Raw genomic sequence first — 20,609 nt, 5'->3', positions numbered from 1 at the left:
TATGTAAATGTGAGATATTGATATCCTGCTAATATTTTCAAGCCACCTAGTCTTAGAGTCAAAGCACTCTGAGAATATAAAACTACCACTATCATGAGTAGTACTTTTAATTTCAAAGTTACTCTTCAGTGTCCATGGTTCAGATGGCCAGGACTACAGACTACTAGCTACATGCATGAACCTTGGAATGAATTATAAGCTCCTGGAGGGCAGGAACTGTCTTTTGCCTTTTCTTATATCCCCAGTGCTTAGTAAAGTGCCTGGCACAGAATAGGTAATTAATAAATGTTTATTGATTGAATGAATGAGGAAGAAATAAGATGTCTCTAGGTGCCAATATATCAGGGTGTTTCCATTTCCCACTTGGTCATCATGGCTTTGACAGTGTCCCTACTGCCTGGGAACAAAGGTGCCATGGAAACCATAGGGCATTGGCACAGGCACTTCTGCTCGGCCCAGTTCTTCAAAAGTCTTGGCATCCAGCACCAGTAGAAAGGCACTTTCATTCTGGAAAAGAAAACAGCACTCTTGTTCTCCTTCAAAGTAAGAGGGACTAGGTAAAAAAAAACTTACAGTTAGCTCATGTCAAGAGATAATAAACCCCCAAATGTTTGGACTGAGCAGTGGATACTATGCATAGCACCAGGAGAAGGTATAAAGTTTAGATAAGCCAGTTTCTGCCCTTATAAAATGTATAATCTAACAGGTCAAGAGTACACAAAATTGCATGATAAGCACATTAGAGAGATTCAAAACAGTGCTACCTAGGGTATAAGGTGGAAGGTTGTCACCAACAGTGGGGTTCAGGGAAGGATTCATGAAGAAGTTAGCATCTGAATTGGGCTTTAAAGAATAGGTAGAAATTCAATGAGAAAAGAAGAGGAAAGAGGGCTTTCAAGGCACTAGAAAAACACAGGAGATAATAACCAATAATAAGCTGTCATGCTATGTTTTAGGGTGCCAGATTCTTTGCTGTTTTAATGAAACAGTACCTAGCAAGGTGTCTTATATATGATAGGTGCTTAATAAATGCATCTTGACTGATTTATATAAATTGGCAGAACCATATATAGCATAGCTATGTCAGTTCCATTAAAAAGAAAAGACAAGAAAATGGCAGTGAATTGTACAGTGTGGTGATTGGGTTGGGGCTGAAGGAAAGAGAAGGGAAAAGGCACAAAGGCCTCATGGAGCTATATCAACTAGGTATTAATCCAACTCAATTAAGCAAACATTTATTAAGCACTTATATGTGAAAGGCACCGTGCCAGGCATAGGGAATATAAAAATACAAATGAAATCAGTCCCTACTCTCTACGGAAGGTGAGCTAAATCACTAATTCCAAGCTTCAAACTGTTTAAACAGTTTTTTTTTTTTGTCTTGACCAAAACCAAAGAAACCAGTTACCTGGTTGGGAGTGATCACTACAGAAAGAATAACCCCACCATCTTCTTCAGTGGCTCCTGGTATTGGAACAAAAACAGGTTCCGAGGGATAAAAACCATCCTTTCTCCACACCTGGGATATATAATAAAGAGATCAGTGGCCAGTTGTAACCTATGTGTGGTGATTCTCACTCCTAACCTAACTCTAGTCACCCACAATGGCATTCTAATACACACAAAGAATTAAGAATTAAGTTTACTAAATTACATCCTAGCATTTTGGGGAAGTGAGGAGAAGGGAGAAAAAATGGGGTGAGGAAGAAGAGAAGATATGCTTTCCTAGACCCAGATACCATCAGCCAACATAATTTTTGTCCTGCCAACCTGAAATGGAATTGTCCTAATACTTTAATCATACCATTGTTTCCAAACACCAAACATGAAATAATTTTTTAGTACTCCTGGTGTTCTGTTTAAGTTCTCTGAAGAAAATGAATTCTTAATCTGTGTTCCAATGGGGATCTCATGCCTTCCAAATATAGTAGGTGATAGGACTGCTTGAAAATTAAAGCATCTTAGCTGCTATCATTTTTAATGCCGAATAACAGAATACGTCTTGAGGGCTTTAAGGAAATAGAAGAGTTTTCCATATGTTTTCACCTTCAGCTTTTTGGTCACAACATCAACCTTGATCAGGGAATCTCCCACCAGGTGCTGAAAGCCACAGCCATAAAAGAATCGGTACTTCATGCTGTTGTATTGGGCATAGTTGATTTGGGGAAATTCTATGCCACCTTCCTCCTCCAGATCCTTGTGATAGAGATTTTCATGAGAGCACAAGATCTAGAAGAAACCCCAAAGGAAACATAAAGGACTGTCTAACAGTACTACCAAAGTTTATTTACAAAATCAATGCCAAACCAAACTACCAAAGGGATACTTTACAGAGTTAGATAAAAGAATAACAATTCATTCAGAGGAACAAAATCTAGAAAATCAAGGGAAGTACTAAAAAAGAGAATGAAGGGGGAACAGCACCTCTAGACCTCATGCTATATCAAGCAATAGGAGCCAAAACTACCTGGTACTGGTTAAAAATAGAAAAGTAGATCAGTGGGACAGATGAAATAAGGAAGAATAAAAATTAACTGAACTCATTAACCCAGTGTTTGCTAAATCCAAAGATATAAATTACCTAGGAAAGAATTTTCTATTGATTACAAAAGCTGGGAAAATTGAGAAACAGTCTGGAAGAAATTAGGCTTAGACCAACATCTTACACCATATTCCACAATAAATTCAAAATAGATAGAATAAAATGGGAAAATGGTATAGAATGAGATGAATATTAAAGATCATACCATGAAAAATATTACAAGAGAAGCAGATCATATACTTTTTCATAGTTATGGATAGGGCATGAATTCTTTACCAGACAAGGGACAGAAGCCATTACAAAAGATAAAATAGATAATGTTGATTACATGAAATTGGAACAAACAAAATTAATGTATCTAGGATAAGAAAAGAAACAGTTAACTGGAGAAAAATCTTTATATCAAAAATATTTTATAAGGGTTTTCTATCTAAGAGAGAGAAATAACTAACAGAAATAAATTAGATCTAAAACTATTCCTCAAAAGTGGTTAAAGAATATCAATTAATCAATCTAATAAGTATTTATAAAGCATCTACTCTGTGCCAAGCATTGAGGACACACGTACAAAGAAAGAAATAATCTCTATTCACAAGAAGCTTACATTTAGTGGGAGAGATGTATGTGTGTAGTATAAATATATGATGAATAAATATACATATATGCAAAGTAGTAAAATACAAAGTACTCTGGGAAGGAGAATATTAGCAATTGGTAGAAATCAGGAAAGCCTTCATGTGGAAGATCATGCTTGTATTAGATCTTTTTTTTTTTTTTTTGGTGGGGCAATGAGGGTTAAGTGACTTGCCCAGGGTCACACAGCTAGTAAGTGCCAAGTGTCTGAAGCTGGATTTGAACTCAGGTCCTCCTGAATCCAGGGTCAGTGCTTTATCCACTGCGCTACCTAGCTGCCCCGTATTAGATCTTAAAGGAAGAGAGGACTCCAAGAATATGGGATAGCTACTGCAAAGGCATAGAAATGGGAGTGTCATGTGTGAGGAAGACAGAGTAGGCCAATTGGAAATAATGTCTAATGAGGCTGGAAAGATAAAATGGGGTCAGGTTGTTAGGGCTTTAAAACTTCAACAGATAAGTTCATAGTTTATCCAAGAAGCAACTAGGGGCAGCTAGGTGGTGCAGTGGATAGAGCACCGGCCCTGGAGTCAGGAGGACCTGAGTTCAAATCTGGCCTCAGACACTTGACACTTACTAGTTGTGTGACCCTGGGCAAGTCACTTAACCCCAATTGCCTCACTTTAAAAAAAAAAAAGAAGAAGCAACTGGATTTGGTTGATTTGGAAAGGAGGAGTCACGTGGTTAGATTTAGGCTTAAAGAAAATTATTTTGATCTAGTGTAATGTCTTACACTTATAATTTGTGCTACTAAGAGAGGCTGAGGCTGGTAGATTCCCTGAGTTCAGGAGTTCTGAGCTGCAGTAGGGCCTCAGTCTTTTTGGGTATCTGTGGTAAGTTTGGCACTGACGTTATGAGTTCCTGGGAGACAAGGGAGGTGGCCTAAGGAGGGGTAAACCTTCCCAGGCAAAAGAGAAAAATGAAGTAGGTTTAAGCTTCTGTGCTTATCATTGGGACTGGCCCATGACTGAATACTGTACTTTTGGCCTAGGTGATATAGGAAGAGAAGAAAAGGATGGGAAGTTAGGAGGGGAGGGGAGGGAAGGAGTGAGGAAGAAAAGGAATGAGGAAAGGAAAGAGGAAGGAAAGGGAGGGAGGGAGGAAGGAAGGAGGAAATTACTTTGACAGCAGTATATAAAATGGACTTGAAATAGGGAGACCAATTAGGATGTTGTTGCAATAGAGGTGATGGTTAGAGATGATGAAGGCCTGAACTAATATGATAGCTAGCTGTGAGAGAAAAGGGATCAGACACAAGAAATGAGAAGATAGAAATTACAAGATCTGGCAACTGATTAGATATTAGGTGAGAGAGAAGAAGCCAGAATAAATCCTAGGTTACAAACCTAGGCGACTGGAACAATAGTGCCTTTGACAGAAACAGGTAAGTTTGAAAGAGGAGAAGGTAGAGATAATGAGTTCGATTTTTCACATGTTGACTTTAAGAGGTCCCAAGGATTGAAATTCAGGGGAGAGACCAGAGTTGGATATATAGGTGTGGAAGTCAGCATCCACCTAGAAATGATCATTATATCTATAGTATTTAATGACAATGTAGAGGGAGAAGAAAAATGGGCATAGGTGATAAACTGGCAAAAGAGACTGAAAAGTAATAGGTCACACAGGTGTTATTGTAGAAATACTGGCACACGAATGCATTATTGGTGAAGCTATTAGTTGATACAACCATCCTGGAAATCAATTTGGAATTATGCAAATTAAATAACTAAAATGCCCACAACCTTTTACCCAGAGATTCCACTGCTAAGTATCTATCACAAGGAGGGCATTAACAAAGAACTGAAACAATGTAGATGCCCACTGATTGAGGAATGGCTAAACACATCATGGTACATGAATTCAGTGGCATTTTCCTATGCTGTAAGAAACACAAGCGTGATGAATAGATAAGCACGGAAGGATTTACATAAATTGTTGGAAAAGAGAAGTAAGCAGAATCAGGAAAGCAATATACAAAGTGACTATAACAATGTAAATGAGAAGAGAAACTACAAAATAATTGAAACTTAATGTTGCAGAATTACAAAGAACAAGCTTGGTCCCAAAGAAGAAATATGAGAGCATTTCTTTTTCTTTCCCACTCCTTTGCAGAGGTGGAGGATGTGGGTGTTCATTAGGGTGGAATACTCCATATAACAGCAAATCTTTTCATGTGTTGATTAGGTTTGTTGAATTATTTTTCTCTTCCTTTAAAATTTTTTTTGGTTTAAGGGATGACTAGGAAGAAGGGGGGATACATGATGTTAAAAAGATATCAACAAATATCTATTTTTTAAAAATAATTGTCTGAGGGGGCAGCTAGATGGCACAGTGGATAGAGCACTGGCCCTGGAGTCAGGAGTACCTGAGTTCAAATCCAGCCTCAGACACTTGACACTTACTAGCTGTGTGACCAGGGGCAAGTCACTTAACCCCCATTGGCTAAAAAAAAATAAAAATAAAAATAAATTGTCTGGATCAGGTTTTTGTATTCTGGCACAGAGATTTTTAGACAATTGGCTGAAATACTCCAGGGTTTAGAAAATGAACTGGAAACTGAACTTTCTGGTCATGATTTATCAGAAGGTCAGAATTTTAGACCTGAAAGGAACCTTAAAGGTCATCTAGACCAGAGGCATCAAACTCATAGATGAAGCAGCAAAACTCTCCAGTATGGTGAACCAGATGAAAATGTAGTTGAGAAAAATTTAACAAAATAAATTTAAAATATGATAAAACATAGATAATGTTCGAGTGGTTTTCTAAATCAATCCGTGGCTGGCAGGAATCTCTTTCTATTTGAGTAAGACCCCAATGATCTAGGCCAACACCTTCATTTTACAGATGGGGAAACCAAGGCCCAAAGTGGTTGAGTGGTTTTCTCAAAAATCACACAGGTAGTAAGTGACAAAGGTGGGAATTGAACCCTATTCCATTAGGTTGTAAGCTCCTTGAGGACAGGGACTGTCTTTTGCCTCTTTTTTTCATCCCCTGAGCTAAGCACAGTGCCTGCAGGACACGTAGTAGGGGCTTAATATATGTTTATTGCTTGCTTGATTGGTCTTCTGACTCCAAATTGAGCACTTTTTCCACTATACCACATTGACACCTTCTCAACTATTCTTGCTTTTGGAATTTATATAAAAGCCATGAAAGATGTTAGAGGACTGAAAATTATAAACCTTTTAAAAGTCAATCTGTTGGGGCAGCTAGGTGGTGCAGTGGATAGAGTACCAGCTCTGGAGTCAGGAGTACCTGAGTTCAAATCTGGCCTCAGACACTTAACACTTACTAGCTGTGTGACCCTGGGCAAGTCACTTAACCCCAATTGCCTCACTAAAAAAAAAAAGTCAATCTGTTAACTGGTTGTGGTGGAGGTGGTAGTAATAGTAAGGGAAGAAACATTCTGCACATATAAATTCAAAGAAATTGGAGTAGTCCTACCATAGTGGTGCTGATCAGTGTCAGTCTCAGGTCTTGGACACATCACAGGCAGAAGACTGTTTTATGTGAGTTCTATACTGTTTCTACCCCACACACACATTAATTATATGTGATGAACTTCTACCCCCCACACACATTAATTATATGTGATGAACTGAAGATGAACAACACAGCATGAACCCTATAACATTATATAGATCAACAAGTATCTAGTGTTTATCCCAGCCCAGCCACAAGAGAATGGGAGTGGAATTTTCATCAAGAGAACAACCCTACTCTTCCAAGCTTAATTTTATGAAACCTATGAGGCACCAAGCCCCTAGGCAATTAGTGCACACACACACACACACACACACACACACTCACTCCCAAAGACCCATGTTTTCACTAATTAGGCCTTACAGAGTACCTTCCCATCTGCCTGTTTCACAGCAGTAGCTGATGAATAGGTCAATGGACTGAGGTTCTGTCCCACGGAGGCCTCTGTGTTGATGCCCAATGGCAAAACAAATCTTCGGGGAAAAGCTCTTGTCACTGAGTTATAGACCTGTTAAGGAAAAAGGGAGTTATCACTGAAGAAACAGAATAGCACTTCGCTGCCTCACAGAAAAATGTAATAGTCTAATGCCTATCCCATTCATCAATTACTAAATGCATGCCTACTATGTGCATACCACAGTATTAGAGTATCCTCCCTTTTGACTTCCTGGATTCACTGGCAAAAAGGTGGCCTGCAGCCTGACAAGAATACTCCCACTCTCCACCATTGTTTTAAATATTATAAAGTTCTAATCCTATTCAAGTTGTCAATAATTTAGTATTGAATCACCATGTTTAAACAACTAGTCTAGATTTTTTTAAAAGCATGTAAATAATAGATACATTCTTTAACTTCATAAGTTGTGACTTGCTAAGTACAGGAACATTCCTTGTTTGTTACTTGTTCTGGATCTGCGTGGGGATGACTAGTGGAAGTGATGAACTTTGCCTTAACTGATAGTTATCTTGCTCTTTTCTGGCATGTAATGTTTATAAAGGAGAGATAAGAGAGTCTGGTTGTACATCCAGAGTGTTCAGTGTTTGATCCTTAGAGACTTTAAAAGTTTCTCTCTGTAAAGAAATCTAACTTTATCTCCTCAAAGGGGTCTCAGGACCCCTTTACACTCTTAAAAATGTTTGTGTGGATTATATCTAGCAATATTTACCATGTTGGACATTACAACATGCTAAGTATTGTTATGAAAATAATATGGACCCCGTGAAAAGGTCTCAGGGACCGCCAAGATTTCCTAGACCATACTTTGAAAACTATCTTACGACACTGACATTAGCCACTTTAGGCAGAGGGTCTTGCTAGGCCATTAGTGGTCCTGTTAATCTTTTCAGTTTCCACTTTGTTATCTTTGTTAGCTTTTTGTTGCATCTTACCTCGTTTTATTTATTTTCATTTTAAAGTTATTTTTAAAGTTGTATACAGGCAACTTGAAGTAACAAAAGAAGTCACAGGATTTAGAACTGGAATGGTCCCTTTGAGATCATGCACTTCACTCTTTTTGTCCTAATGACAACAGAGGTTACCCACAATCCAACAGATGTGAGTCATAGATTTGGGATTCAGATCCAGGTTCTCTGACTCCAGATGCAGTGATTTTGTTCATGAATGGTTCAATTAGCAGCCAGGAATCAATCTCCTTCTCCACTTTCAATCCTAAATGCTGTCCATCCCACGCCTCACTGCTCCTACCAGACTGCCTATGACAGAGGCATCCACACCTAACATTTGAAGCTCTGGGGAACTCTGCAAAACTACAGGCTAAACTCTCCCTATCCCAACCCATGCCCCAAGAAAGCAATAAGCCTAGCTTCATGAATACCTCCGGAGAGCTATCAGAACAAAGTTGTTTACTTATATCCCCAAACATTCAGTCTCTATAGGAAACATTCACAAACTAAAACCATGGTTTTCAATCTACCTAACTTTCTGACAGCAACCAGGACTCCTAATCAGCCCACATCATGGACTGAGAAGGATCTGGGGGGGAAATCATATCCAGGCAGAGCCCTGCCACCCCACGCCTCCCCCCCAAAGCAATCTCTCTACAAGTTGAGTTTTAGAAAATAACTGGGGGCAGCTAGATGTCGCAGTGGATAGAGCACCGGCCCTGGATTCAGGAGTACCTGAGTTCAAATCCAGCCTCAGACACTTAACACTTACTAGCTGTGTGACCTTGGGCAAGTCACTTAACCCCAATTGCCCTGCAAAAAAAAAAAAAAAAAAAAGGAAATAATTGGGTGGTTCTGAATCTTTCTGTAAAGAGGGAGGCAGAATAGAGCATCTTTTTTTTTAGGTATTTTGTAAATTTGACTTTTTTTTTTTTTGGCTGGGCAATTAGGGTTAAGTGACTTGCCCAAGGTCACACAGCTAGCAAGTGCCAAGTGTCTGAGGCTGGATTTGAACTCAGGTCCTCCTGAATCCAGGGCCAGTGCTCTATCCACTGTGCCACCTAACCGCCCCCAGAATAGAGCATCTTTAACTAAGGTATTAGAATGACTATTAGGATAAATATAAGTAAATTGATCTACCTTTCAACATGACAAAAGAATTCTCTTATTCTTTTCAACTCCCTTCTCTTAACATGAAAGCCACAAAAATTGACTAAAGTGGAGATTCTCCTTAATAACAATACCCCTGTTGGGTTGCCTCCATTTCTGTCCCAAAAGTCCAGTCCCAGGCAGCAGAACCAGAAGTTGGCAAGAGGCAGATTTAGACTCCACTTAAGGAAAAAACAACTTTCTAACATTTAGAACTCTTTAAAATGTAATGGGCTGCCTCAGGAGGTGGAAGGTTCCCTTTCAAGACAGATATTCAAGCAACTGCTGGATGACAACCTATCAGGTAAATTATCAAGGGGATTCTTGTTCAAGAAGGGAATGGATTGGATGGCCTCTGAGGTCCCTTCCAACTCAGAGGGTCCATGGTTCTGATCTTCAGTCTCGTTGTCTCTGGAGGACACACCTGAACAAGATCCCATCGCGGAATCTAGCTTATGGCGGTATGAAACAACCTGTCCCTCTCACCCTCTACTTTTCCTCCATATTTCTCCTCAGTTGATTTTTTTCAGCCTCTCAGATTGACTCCTCTCCTTCCCCACTCTGAATCTTCAGGCACAAGCTATGGTAACACTGTACATCTGATTAACTCCTTATTGACTCCTCAGCCTCACTTGGACTAGACTTGAAAATGCTACCACTACTGGGAACAGGACTGTTATGGTGCCCAAATGCTCAACTCTTCCCTCAGCTCAGGTCCCAGGAGGTATCAATATTTCAGTCACTGGAAAAGAACATAGCTACCATCTCCAAAAGAAAGAGATGAATCTATTTTTACCCTGAAGTTGATTTTTAACATTTCTCAATAACTAAAATCTTGACCTGAAATATGGCAAGATGGAGAAGGAAAAAGCCAAGATTCTGACTTTCTAACATTCCTCTTGTGCTTTAATAACATCTATTTAAGAGACCTGGATATCAGAAATCTAGAAATTTTTCTTCTTTTTTTTTAAATTTTTTTCCCCAAGAAAGATTCTTTATTTGGAATTTTATTTTTCCAAATTACAGGTAAAAGCAAATTTTGACATCAATTTTTTAAAACTTTGTGTTCCAATTTCTCTTTCTTTCTCCCTCCCCACCTTCCCCCAACCAAGAACTCAAGAAATTCAATATAAGTTATACATGAGTAGTCATGTAAAACATCTCCACATTAGCCATGTTGTCAAAGAAAACAGACAAAAATGGAACTTCAGATTAAGGAACTATCAAAAAATTTATTCTTCAATCTGTTTTCAGATACCATCAGTTCCTTCTCTGTAGATGGATTGCAATTTTAATAAGTCTTTCAAAGTTATCTTGGATCACTGCTTTGCTAAAAAATAACCAAGTCATTCACAGCAGATCATGTTACACTATTGCTATTATTTTGTAAGAAATCTAGAATTTCTTATAAACAATTTCTTTTCTTAAGATTAGTAAAGGGACAGCTAGGTGGTGCAGTGGATAGAGCACTGGCTCTGGATTTAGGAGGACCTGAGTTCAAATTTGGCCTCAGATACTTGACACTTACTAGCTGTGTGGCTCTGGGCAAGTCATTTAACCCTCATTACCCGCCCCCCCCCCAAAAAAAATGGTAAAGCAAGGGTAGACTAGCCACACTGAAATTAGTTCACATTAGTGGGTTAGCTTCTAAACTGCCTTGTATAAATAGTAAGAATGGACACCTTCCAACCCTGAACCAGTTTCCTGACGAGACCAACCTGGAAGGCCTGAGTATCTATAGGCCTCCTGCTACTGTGTACATGGAGGCTTCAGATATCTGGAACACAACAGATAGCATTTCTTCTAAATAAAGCTGATGATGGTTTTAGCAAAATTCAACACCACCACTGGAATTAGTTCTGCCAAAGCTTTATCCACAGAAAGTCAGGATTGGGAAGATTGTTTCTCCATAGGATACTTTTCATGACTAAACCAAAGAGGAAAATGCCTCATCAAATCCAGTTATCCTCACAATTTCATAATACTGTGTGCTAGCCCATGGAGTAATTCTAGGGGAAATTTCACTTACAGCTCTAACCAAGGAGACAGTATTATTGATGATTTAATTGCCTGAGATGGATACATCTGTCGGGTTCCCCAACTATTTGCTCATATTCCCTTTCATGGCAGGGCAATGGTTCAGAGTGTGTGTTCTCAGGAATATAATGTCTATTGACTCTAGGTAGATCATTCTTTTTTTTCAGGGGCAATGAGGTTTAAGTGACTTGCCCAGGGTCATAAAGCTAGTAAGTGTCAAGTGTCTGAGGTCGAATTTGAACTTCAGGTCCTCCTGAATCCAGGACCGGTGCTTTATCCACTATGCCACCTATCTGCCCCCTAGGTAGATCATTCTTGAAAGAAAGCAAGATGTGTGTGTGTGTGTGTGTATGCACACACATATACATATATGTACATATACATACATAGACAGATAGATACATATACGCACACACACACACCAGTTTCTGGGCAGGATATGTATACATGACATTATAGTGATACAAGAACAACTACCTTGGCTGATACTGCCAAAGAGAGGGCACTCATAGAGCACATGAATACACACACACATATACACAAACACACATGCAACAAACCCACAGCTTCCCAATCACTAAAACCATGCTGACTTGCCACACCCACAAGATTTATCAGACATACACGAAATCATAGCAGCTCTGGGCAAATCTGAGAGTGAACGCAACCAGCCTCATCCCAGGGGTTCTCATTCAGCAGCATAGAAGTCTCCTGGGGGTAGTCTCTAGCCTATACATCATGTGGTCCTCCCTATGTCCTCTCCCATCTCTGTACCTCATTGCATTTCTTTTGTCCCTCCCCCCACTATGCTGACAGCCTCTAGGGTCCCATCTACCTGTGAAACTCAGCAATTCTCTATTCTTGTTTTAAAGGGATCATTTTCTCTTAAAACTTTTTCTGAGCTGGACAAACAGATAATCAAAGGATTTAGAGCTAGAAGGGATCATAGATTCAGAGCAAGGATTGTTAGAAACAATCTAATCTGATCCCTTTGTTTTTATAGGTAAGTAAATTGAAACCAAAAGAAGCTAAGTGACTTATCCAAGGTCACATATGTACTAAGTAGCAGAGCCTGGGCTTGAACCTATGTCATCTTACCCCAAATTCAAGTGCTCTTTCAACTATACTATGCTAACTACAATGGGTTCTGCAAGGTGCAGAACATTTTCCCCACCCAAACCTGTTGGTGCCTACCCTGTGGCAATCAGTTTCAACCACAGCCCCATATAAGACAGACAGCAACAGGGTCTATGGAGCAAATTATTTAATGTTGGTATAAATAAAATGGGGCAGCTAGGTGGTACAAAGGATAGGGAACCTGTTCTGAAATCAGGAACATATGAGTTCAAGTCTGGCCCCAGGTACTTAATAAACGTGGAACCCTGGGCAAGTCATTTAACCTCTCTCTGCCACAGTTTCCTTATCTGCAAAACAAGGATAATAATAGCAGGGTTGTTACCTTCCAGGGTTGTTATGAGGATAAAATGAGATAATATTTGAAAAATATTTTGTAAACTTCAATGAGCTATATAATTGCCGTCTATTATTGTTAATCCTAGTTTATTAATGTTTCTTTAAAATTTACATTATAATACTACAGATACAATCAAGATAGGTGGAATAATTTAAAGATAAATGAACTGCTAATCCAAAATGCCACAGAACAGAGTTCTGACCCAGCCCATACCTTGTTACAATCTATATTTAAATAACTGGGACAGTCATTTGATAGATTGGATGTGTGTCCTTTAGCCACAGCAAATGGGAAAACAAGCATCTGCCTCTATGCTGATTACATGGCTTTATCATTCCTAATTAGGAGCAGACTTAAGAAGCAGCTGAGCCTGTTGGCTAATTGTTGTTAGAAGGAGTAGTTTAGCATCAACTATAACAAAATGAAAATCATTCTATTTGACAGACATTCTCTAGCATTTAAAAAGATGATACTCAATAATCCCATCTGACAAGTCAGTTCATTCAGCCCTGTGAGAAGGCATTGACAGATAACTCAACCTGGCAGACCAGTAAGGATATAGTTCTACTCAGATGGCCTACTGGGGCCAATCCAAGGTCTTTTTATAGTTCAGACAACTCACACATGCCTTTCAAAATGTACTTCATAGTATATGGTACAGAACTAAAGGAGTTCAACCAAAAACTTGTTCAAGTACTAAAACAGATTCCCCCTTTTGAGAAAAATACAGGCCTTACCTCCTGAGTGCCTCTCCATGGAGAAGTGGGTTGGTACACTGTCTGAGAAATCAAGGCTCCCCAACTTTTACCATGAAATGTCACCTCTGGGTTCTCTATGCTTATTTCTAAAGCAGTAGGTTCTTAACCTGGGGTCTGCATGATCCTTAAGGAATCCATGGATAGATTTCCGCGGATCCGTGAAATTAAATGGGGAAAACGTTACATCTTTATTTATACTAAATTCTCATTGAAATCTGGCATTTCTTTTAAATATGAATGTAGGCAACAAACATCATTCCAAGAAGGGGTCCACAGGCCACATCAGACTGCCAAAAGGGTCTATGACCAAAAAAAAAAAAATAGATTAAGAATCCTTGTTTTTAAGCATATGGGTCACCCTTGAATCAACAATTCACAATATTAACATGTCAAAACTTATCAGAAAAATCCACCTTGGATTTATTGTGTAATCAGGCTTCCAACGAAGCCTGGAGCAGTTTTGAGGAAAGATACCAGCATAGCAAGCAGTGGAAGCTATGACTCCTGATTGGCTGGGAGAATTTTGGGCACATCCTCCTGTGCCAGCCATAAGGGACTTATTTCAGTTGGTTTCAGATATTTCAACAGCACACAAGGTCAGAAGACACACACACCCCCACCCCCCCCACACCCCCGCTGCCCCGGGAGGTAGTCAAGAAAGACAGAACTTTGAATGATAGATTGGAATCCTACCTTCTCCCAAAACCCTTGCCGCCAAGCTGCAGACATGTATGGGAGCTGGCCCCATCATGTTCCTTAACATCTAGGACTTGCAATTCTAGAGATTTCTGAGAGAGGACTTGTCCTGGCTGAGATAATTTTCTCTCTTCTGGTTTGAGCTGAAATCTTATCTTAGGTGAAGGGCTCATTTACTCTTGAATATTCACTGGTATATTCAAAACTGGAGAACTCAGATTTCAATTTGCTGTTTTGCTTGGATGCGTGGATTTAACTGCCATTCATTGTTGGTGATGTTCTCTTGTGTAAATAGCATTTGGTATAGAGGAGGAAGCTGGTGAGGGTGGGCTAAGGGCTACACTCCCTCTGAAGAGCAGGCAGGGAAGCAGCTTTCTTTCTAAAGCTACCATACCCCTAAATTAGAGCTATTTGAGTAGTGGCAGAGAGATCTGTTTTTAGTCTAACATTCCTCTTGGAGACTAAAAGAGATATTGCCCAGTAAGTATGCGGAGGATGTGGAAGTGGCCTTTGTCCTGAGTGCAAAGGTTGGACAGACCTCAGATCATATCTGTCTATGCCACCCATGAGCTACATGTGTAAATTTAGACAACACACACATACACACATATATATGTATATGTGTATATGTGTGTGTATATACGTGTATGTGTATGTATGTGTATGTATGTATGTATGTATGTATGTATGTATATAACAAGTATAAACCAGCAATTCAGGTACAAGGTACCCTGGTACCCTGTGCTATAGTAGAGAGTCCTGGACTTGGAATCTAGAGACCCAGGTTCTTGTACCAGTTCTTCCATGAGTTTCCTGTGTGACTGTGTACAAGTCATTTATCTTTGGGTCTCAGTTTCTTCCTCTTTACTTGGAGGTCCCTGACAACCCCAAGATTCTGCAATTCTATAACTTTTGAGAGCTCTTTTGAGATTGTTGAATTAAGGAGTACAAATTCCTCTTTAAGTTCAGTACCAAAAAAAAGACCAACACTGATGCCTGTAACCTTGAGGTAACCCTGGGTTACCAAAGGCTATGTTGTTGTTGTTTGTCCATAATTTTCAAAGAGGACCATAATATCCATGTAACGTTGTCACTTGCAATGAATTTGATTTAAGTGAGGGAGGGCTGTGCAATGTCACCAACCTCAACTCTCTCTTCCAGAGCCATCTAGGTCCAGTGGCAAGATACATATCAAGACAAATGGAGGTGGTTTCAGATGTTTAAGGCAATTGGGGTTAAGAGACTTGCCCAGGGTCACAAAGCTAGCAAATGTCTAAGGTGAGATCTGAACTAAGGTCCTCCCAATTTCAGGGCCAGTGCTTTATCCACTACACCACCTAGCTGCCCCCAAAAGGCTATGTACTACCAGACTATGTGGTCTACATGCCCTAGCAAGTTGAAAAGAATTTAAGAACAGTGTTAACAATGTTCTACATACCTGTCATACAAAGACTAGTCTAGCTAAGATTAGAGAGGTTCATCTCCTGAGGGTTAATCAGTAGGTCATGAATTTTGGGGGTCACAGTACAATCCCTAAACCAAAAATAGACCCTATTTACAAAGTCAAGAAGGAATTAGGACTTGCATCAGTGGATGGATTACCAATGAGTACTTGAAGTAATGAAGTATAAACATGCATGTTTTCATTTGTTGAACAATGAGAATTTGCCAACCTGACCTGTTTCTTTTTTTATCCTTTGGATGCTGGGAAACATGTGGCTATATTCAGTGCTCACCTGCAGTCATCAATTCATCTTATGTGTCTACTAATATTTATTTCTCTGATTCTTTTAATTAATTCTGTTCAGTTTTTATTTTTAGTTATCCTACTTTATATTGTGTTTGATTTTATTGCTAGACATAAGAAGGATCTGTCATTTCAATCCAGGGAACTCCCTCCCACTATTGCAGATCAAAATCTATCTGCAAATTATTAGGTAGGTCCTATGAAGTAGCCTGAAATTTAGACAAGTTAAGTAACCTACCCAGAGTTTACAGTAAATGTCAGAAGTGGAATGTGAACCTAGGCCTTCCTGACCCCAAGGCCAGCAATCTATCTACCATTTCCATTGAAAAGTCCCTCAAATCCATTTGGGGGAGTAGTTGAAATATTAATCTTATATAAACAAAAGTAGTAGTTGTGATCTCAATGCTATAAAATTACTCTAAATCCTTGTAGGTCTATAATTCCCAAGAAAGGAACAGGCAGTTTTACACCCCAAGCCTGGTACTGGCAGGTTTAATGTCATTGAATGCCACTGAAATGTAATGCCCATTGGTATGGGACACTCTCCTTATTGGCAGAAATGAATGCTCTGCAATTTGGAATTATGTCCAAAAGGCTATAAAGCTGTGCATACACTTTGACCCAGCAATAACAGTTTGGGGTCTTTTCCCAAAGAGATAATAAAAATGGGGAAAAGACCCACATGTACAAAAATATTTATAGCTGCTCTTTTTGTGGTGGCAAGGAATTGGAAATTGAGGGGTTGCCCATCAATTGGGGAATGGCTGAACAAGTTCTGGTATATGAATGTAATGGAACTCTATTGTGCTGTAAGAAACAATGAGCAGGAGGAGTTCAGAGAAACCTGGAAGGACTTGCATGAACTGATGATGAGTAAGATGAGCAGAACCAGAACATTATACACAGTATCAACAACATGATGTGCTGATCATCTGTGATAGACTAGATTCTTCTCACCAATACAACGGCACAAGAAAGTTCCAAAGGACTCATGATGGAAAAGGCTCTCCAAATCCAGAAAAAAAAGGAACTGTGGAATATGGATCCTGATTGAACCATACTATTTCTTTTGTTTTTGGTGCTGTTGTTTTTCTTTTTTGAGGTTTTTCCTTTTTGCTCTGATTCTTCTCTTATAACATGACTAATGCAGAAATATGTTTAATGTTATTTCATATATATACATATACACACATACATATATATACACACACACATACATACATATATATACACACATACATACATATATATATATAACACCTATATCAGATTACCGGCTGTCTAGGGGAGGGGGGGGAGAAAAATTGGAAATTGGAAATCTTATATAAACAAATGTTGAAAACTATCTCTACATGTAACTGGAAAATAATAAAATACTTTTATTTTTAAAAAAGAAAGTAAAAGAAATGGCAAGGCATTCACCTCCAAAAAAATAACAAAATGATCAAAAGTTAGTTTGAACCTGATCGTGTACCCTTTACGAACAATCTTTAGGGGAGCAGATAGATAGACTTCTAGCCCAGTACCCCTGCTCTCCAAGGAGAGTAGAATGGTGGCCTACTTTGCCAACCTTATGCTTTCCCTCCTGGCAGGAAAGAAAGGTGGAGGGAGAAGAGTGTAGGGACATCTATTCTGCCTCCCTTCAAGTCACACATAAGGATATTGTCCCCACCACACTCGATCTCCTTCTCTTTTTTTTTTTCTTTTTTTTTTTTTAGTGAGGCAATTGGGGTTAAGTGACTTGCCCAGGGTCACACAGCTAGTAAGTGTAGTGTCTGAGGCCAGATTTGAACTCAGGTACTCCTGACTCCAGGGCCGGTGCTCTATCCACTGTGCCACCTAGCTGCCCCTCGATCTCCTTAACACAAGGGGCACTCTCTTTCCTTACATATAGAACAACAAGAGTTTACCTGGTCCAGCCCTTCCCCTGCTCTCCGTAGATTCTGTAACTGATAAATGTTCAGGATTCTACCATCATCCTGGCAACACAGATCCACTACAACACAGCCCTGGTCCTCAAAGGCGTTGATTTGATGGAAAGTAATAAAAGGTTTGCTGTAAAATACCCCTGGAAGGACCTGTAGAGAAAGAAAACAAAAAGGGAGGGTTTGGGTTTTTTTTTCTCTTCTTCTCTATGACACTAGGATTCATGTAATTTAAATATGGGAAAAATCAAATGCCAGGTTTCTGTTGAGGTGATTGTATGACAGATCTGGAAAACTTAGAAGCAGCATATCCTGACATTTGTCCTGGATCCTTGGACTGTACCATCACTCTGCTGGGTATTACATCTTCACCAAAGACATGGAGGAAATAGGGTTAGAAAACCACCACAATGAGTTTGTCCTCTGGGAACCCAACCTTCAAACCCATAAGTGTTAACCTGGGAAGAGATCCCAGAAGGGGTGCTGTACTTAACCAAATTCATGGTATTTTCTGTAGAAAGAAAAGCAAAGCACAAATGCATACACAAATGGGAGATGTGGAGGGTCATTTATCTAGGACTTAAAGACTTACAAAATGCTCACACACATCATCTCATTTGGTCTTCACAATAATTCAAATTATCCCCATTTTACAGACGAGAAAACCAAAGCAGAGAAGTTAAATGATTTCCACAAATCTCCACAGCCAATAAGTAGCAGACCAGAGATTCCAACCCAAGCCTTTTGATTCTATATCCAGTTCTCTTTCCATTGCACCATGGTTGAGTTCCATTAAAATTGCTCTCAACTTGCAAAAAGTGATACAAGTCAGGGGGTAGCTAGGTGGCGCACTGGATAAAGCACTGGCCCTGGATTCAGGAGGACCTGAGTTCAAATCCGGTCTCAGACACTTGACACTAGCTGTGTGACCCTGGGCAAATCACTTAATCCCCATTGCCCTGCAAAAAAAAAAAAAAAAAAAGCAATAGAAGTCTCTCAATAAATACTTGACTGAATTTGTATTAAAGAATCATTGATTAATAGAATTAACCTTATTTTAGTCAAATGAGACTATCCGACCATTTCTATATTATTACATATCGATAAGACCTAGATCTAGGATTTTATTGATACAGGGCACTTCTAGGTGAGGAAAACAAGGCAGGTCAGCACTGCTTATACAACTGGCTGATAGTCTTAGAGTTGTGTAGACCAGTGGTATCAAACTCAAATAGAAATGGATCTACTAATAATAGATAAGGATCCATGTGGGTAGCATACTGACTTAGTTTTAAAATGTAATGTTACCTATGTTTTACTGTATTTTTTATTGATTGTATTCACTATTTCCCAATTATATTTTAATCTGATTCATGTTGCTGACTGTATTTGTCATCTCTGGTCTAGAGCCCTGAGATGTCATGTCTTGCCCATAGTCACACAGCCAGTATGTATCAGAAGCAGGAATTGAACCTACATCTTCCTGTCTCCATTGCCAGCTCCCTGTCCATTATTTCATACATTAAAGAAAAATAACCTCTTAGATTCAATTTCTAGTTTGGGGAATCAAGTTGCCTTTCTGATACTAGGAAAAGTGCAGGTGGAACCATCCCACAGAAGCTACATCAGCTATTCTAACTTCCTCATTTGTCAATCTCTTAGAGGTACTGGAGCCCAAATTACCTCTATCTTCATAATCATCCCCTACCCTACAGGTTCTCTGCTCTAGAAATGTCTAAGTCTATATATAATGTAGGTCTATGCTTACACACACACACACACACACACACACACACAAACCAACCCAGTTCCTATTATTCAAGGGGTTCCAAGAAACCTATCATTTTTAATGGCCCTCTGGGAAAGAAACCTAGAATATGGACCTGATCATTAACCAGCACTGTGAAACAGGAGGATGAGACCCCAGACTTTATAAGTATTGTTGTACCCATAGCAGGGAGTTAGGAGAGCTTATAATTAAACAGAGGATAACTGAAGGAAGTTATGAGACTGCTACACACGCAAGGCCTACATCACCAATAACTGCCATGTGGAAGAGGCACTGCTAGGATAATGTCCACAGATGTCCTTTTAATTGATTCAGCTGGTTAATATAATCATTTCCTAAAGTGATTCTAATATGCAGAACCTGCTATATTAAGTGTATTAAGTATTAAGTGAGCCTAGACCCTGGAGATAGATAATATCAATGGTTCCAATGGAGATATTATTAGCAGACATTAGGAGACTGTGAGAAAGGTCCCAGTGGCCCAATGGATGTCTGATAAGCATTTAGAAAGCACCTACTGTGTGCCACACACTGTGCTAAGTTAAGTGCTTTACAAATATTATCTCATTTGATCCTCACAACCTCCCTTCCAGGTGCCATTATTTTCCCCATTTTACATTTGAGGTAACTGAGGCAGCTAGAGGTAAAGTGACTTGTCTAGGGTCACATAGCTAGTAAGGGGTTGGGACTGGGTTTGAACTCAGGTTTTCCTGATTCCAGATCCAGAGCTCTATCCATTGTGCCACTTAGCTTTCTCTAATACCACATGATATCATCAGTGTGCAAATTCCTTCCAAAATATTACAAATCACTCATGACTCTAGAGAATCCATGAAGACCCAGGATATTCAAATGCTGCCTCAGACATTTATGATCTGTGTGACCTTGGGCAAGCAAGTCATTGAACCTCTTTGGGCTTCAGTATCCTCATCTTTCAAAAGAGGTCGGACTCAATGATCTCTATGATCCTTT

At 39.4% G+C, this 20,609-nt stretch overlaps 1 protein-coding gene across 1 annotated transcript in view; it reads right to left on the bottom strand.

The window, feature by feature from the left end:
• Positions 1-273: 273 nt before the first annotated feature.
• BCO2 (beta-carotene oxygenase 2) overlaps positions 274-20,609 on the bottom strand; it is a 41,594-nt gene continuing 21,258 nt past the window's right edge. The window contains exons 8-12 of the mRNA XM_043995487.1: positions 17,834-18,001; positions 7,029-7,166; positions 2,047-2,229; positions 1,409-1,519; positions 274-507 (exon numbers count right to left, since the gene is read on the bottom strand). Coding sequence (XP_043851422.1) covers positions 391-507; positions 1,409-1,519; positions 2,047-2,229; positions 7,029-7,166; positions 17,834-18,001 — 717 coding nt within the window. The 3' untranslated portion in view covers positions 274-390. The remainder of the gene's footprint in view (positions 508-1,408; positions 1,520-2,046; positions 2,230-7,028; positions 7,167-17,833; positions 18,002-20,609) is intronic.

This window comes from Dromiciops gliroides, chromosome 3 (assembly GCF_019393635.1).
Source record: "Dromiciops gliroides isolate mDroGli1 chromosome 3, mDroGli1.pri, whole genome shotgun sequence".
Classification (NCBI taxonomy): domain Eukaryota; kingdom Metazoa; phylum Chordata; class Mammalia; order Microbiotheria; family Microbiotheriidae; genus Dromiciops; species Dromiciops gliroides.
The sequence above is the reverse complement of the archived record's forward strand: the minus strand, read 5'-3'. Positions and strand labels throughout refer to the sequence as shown.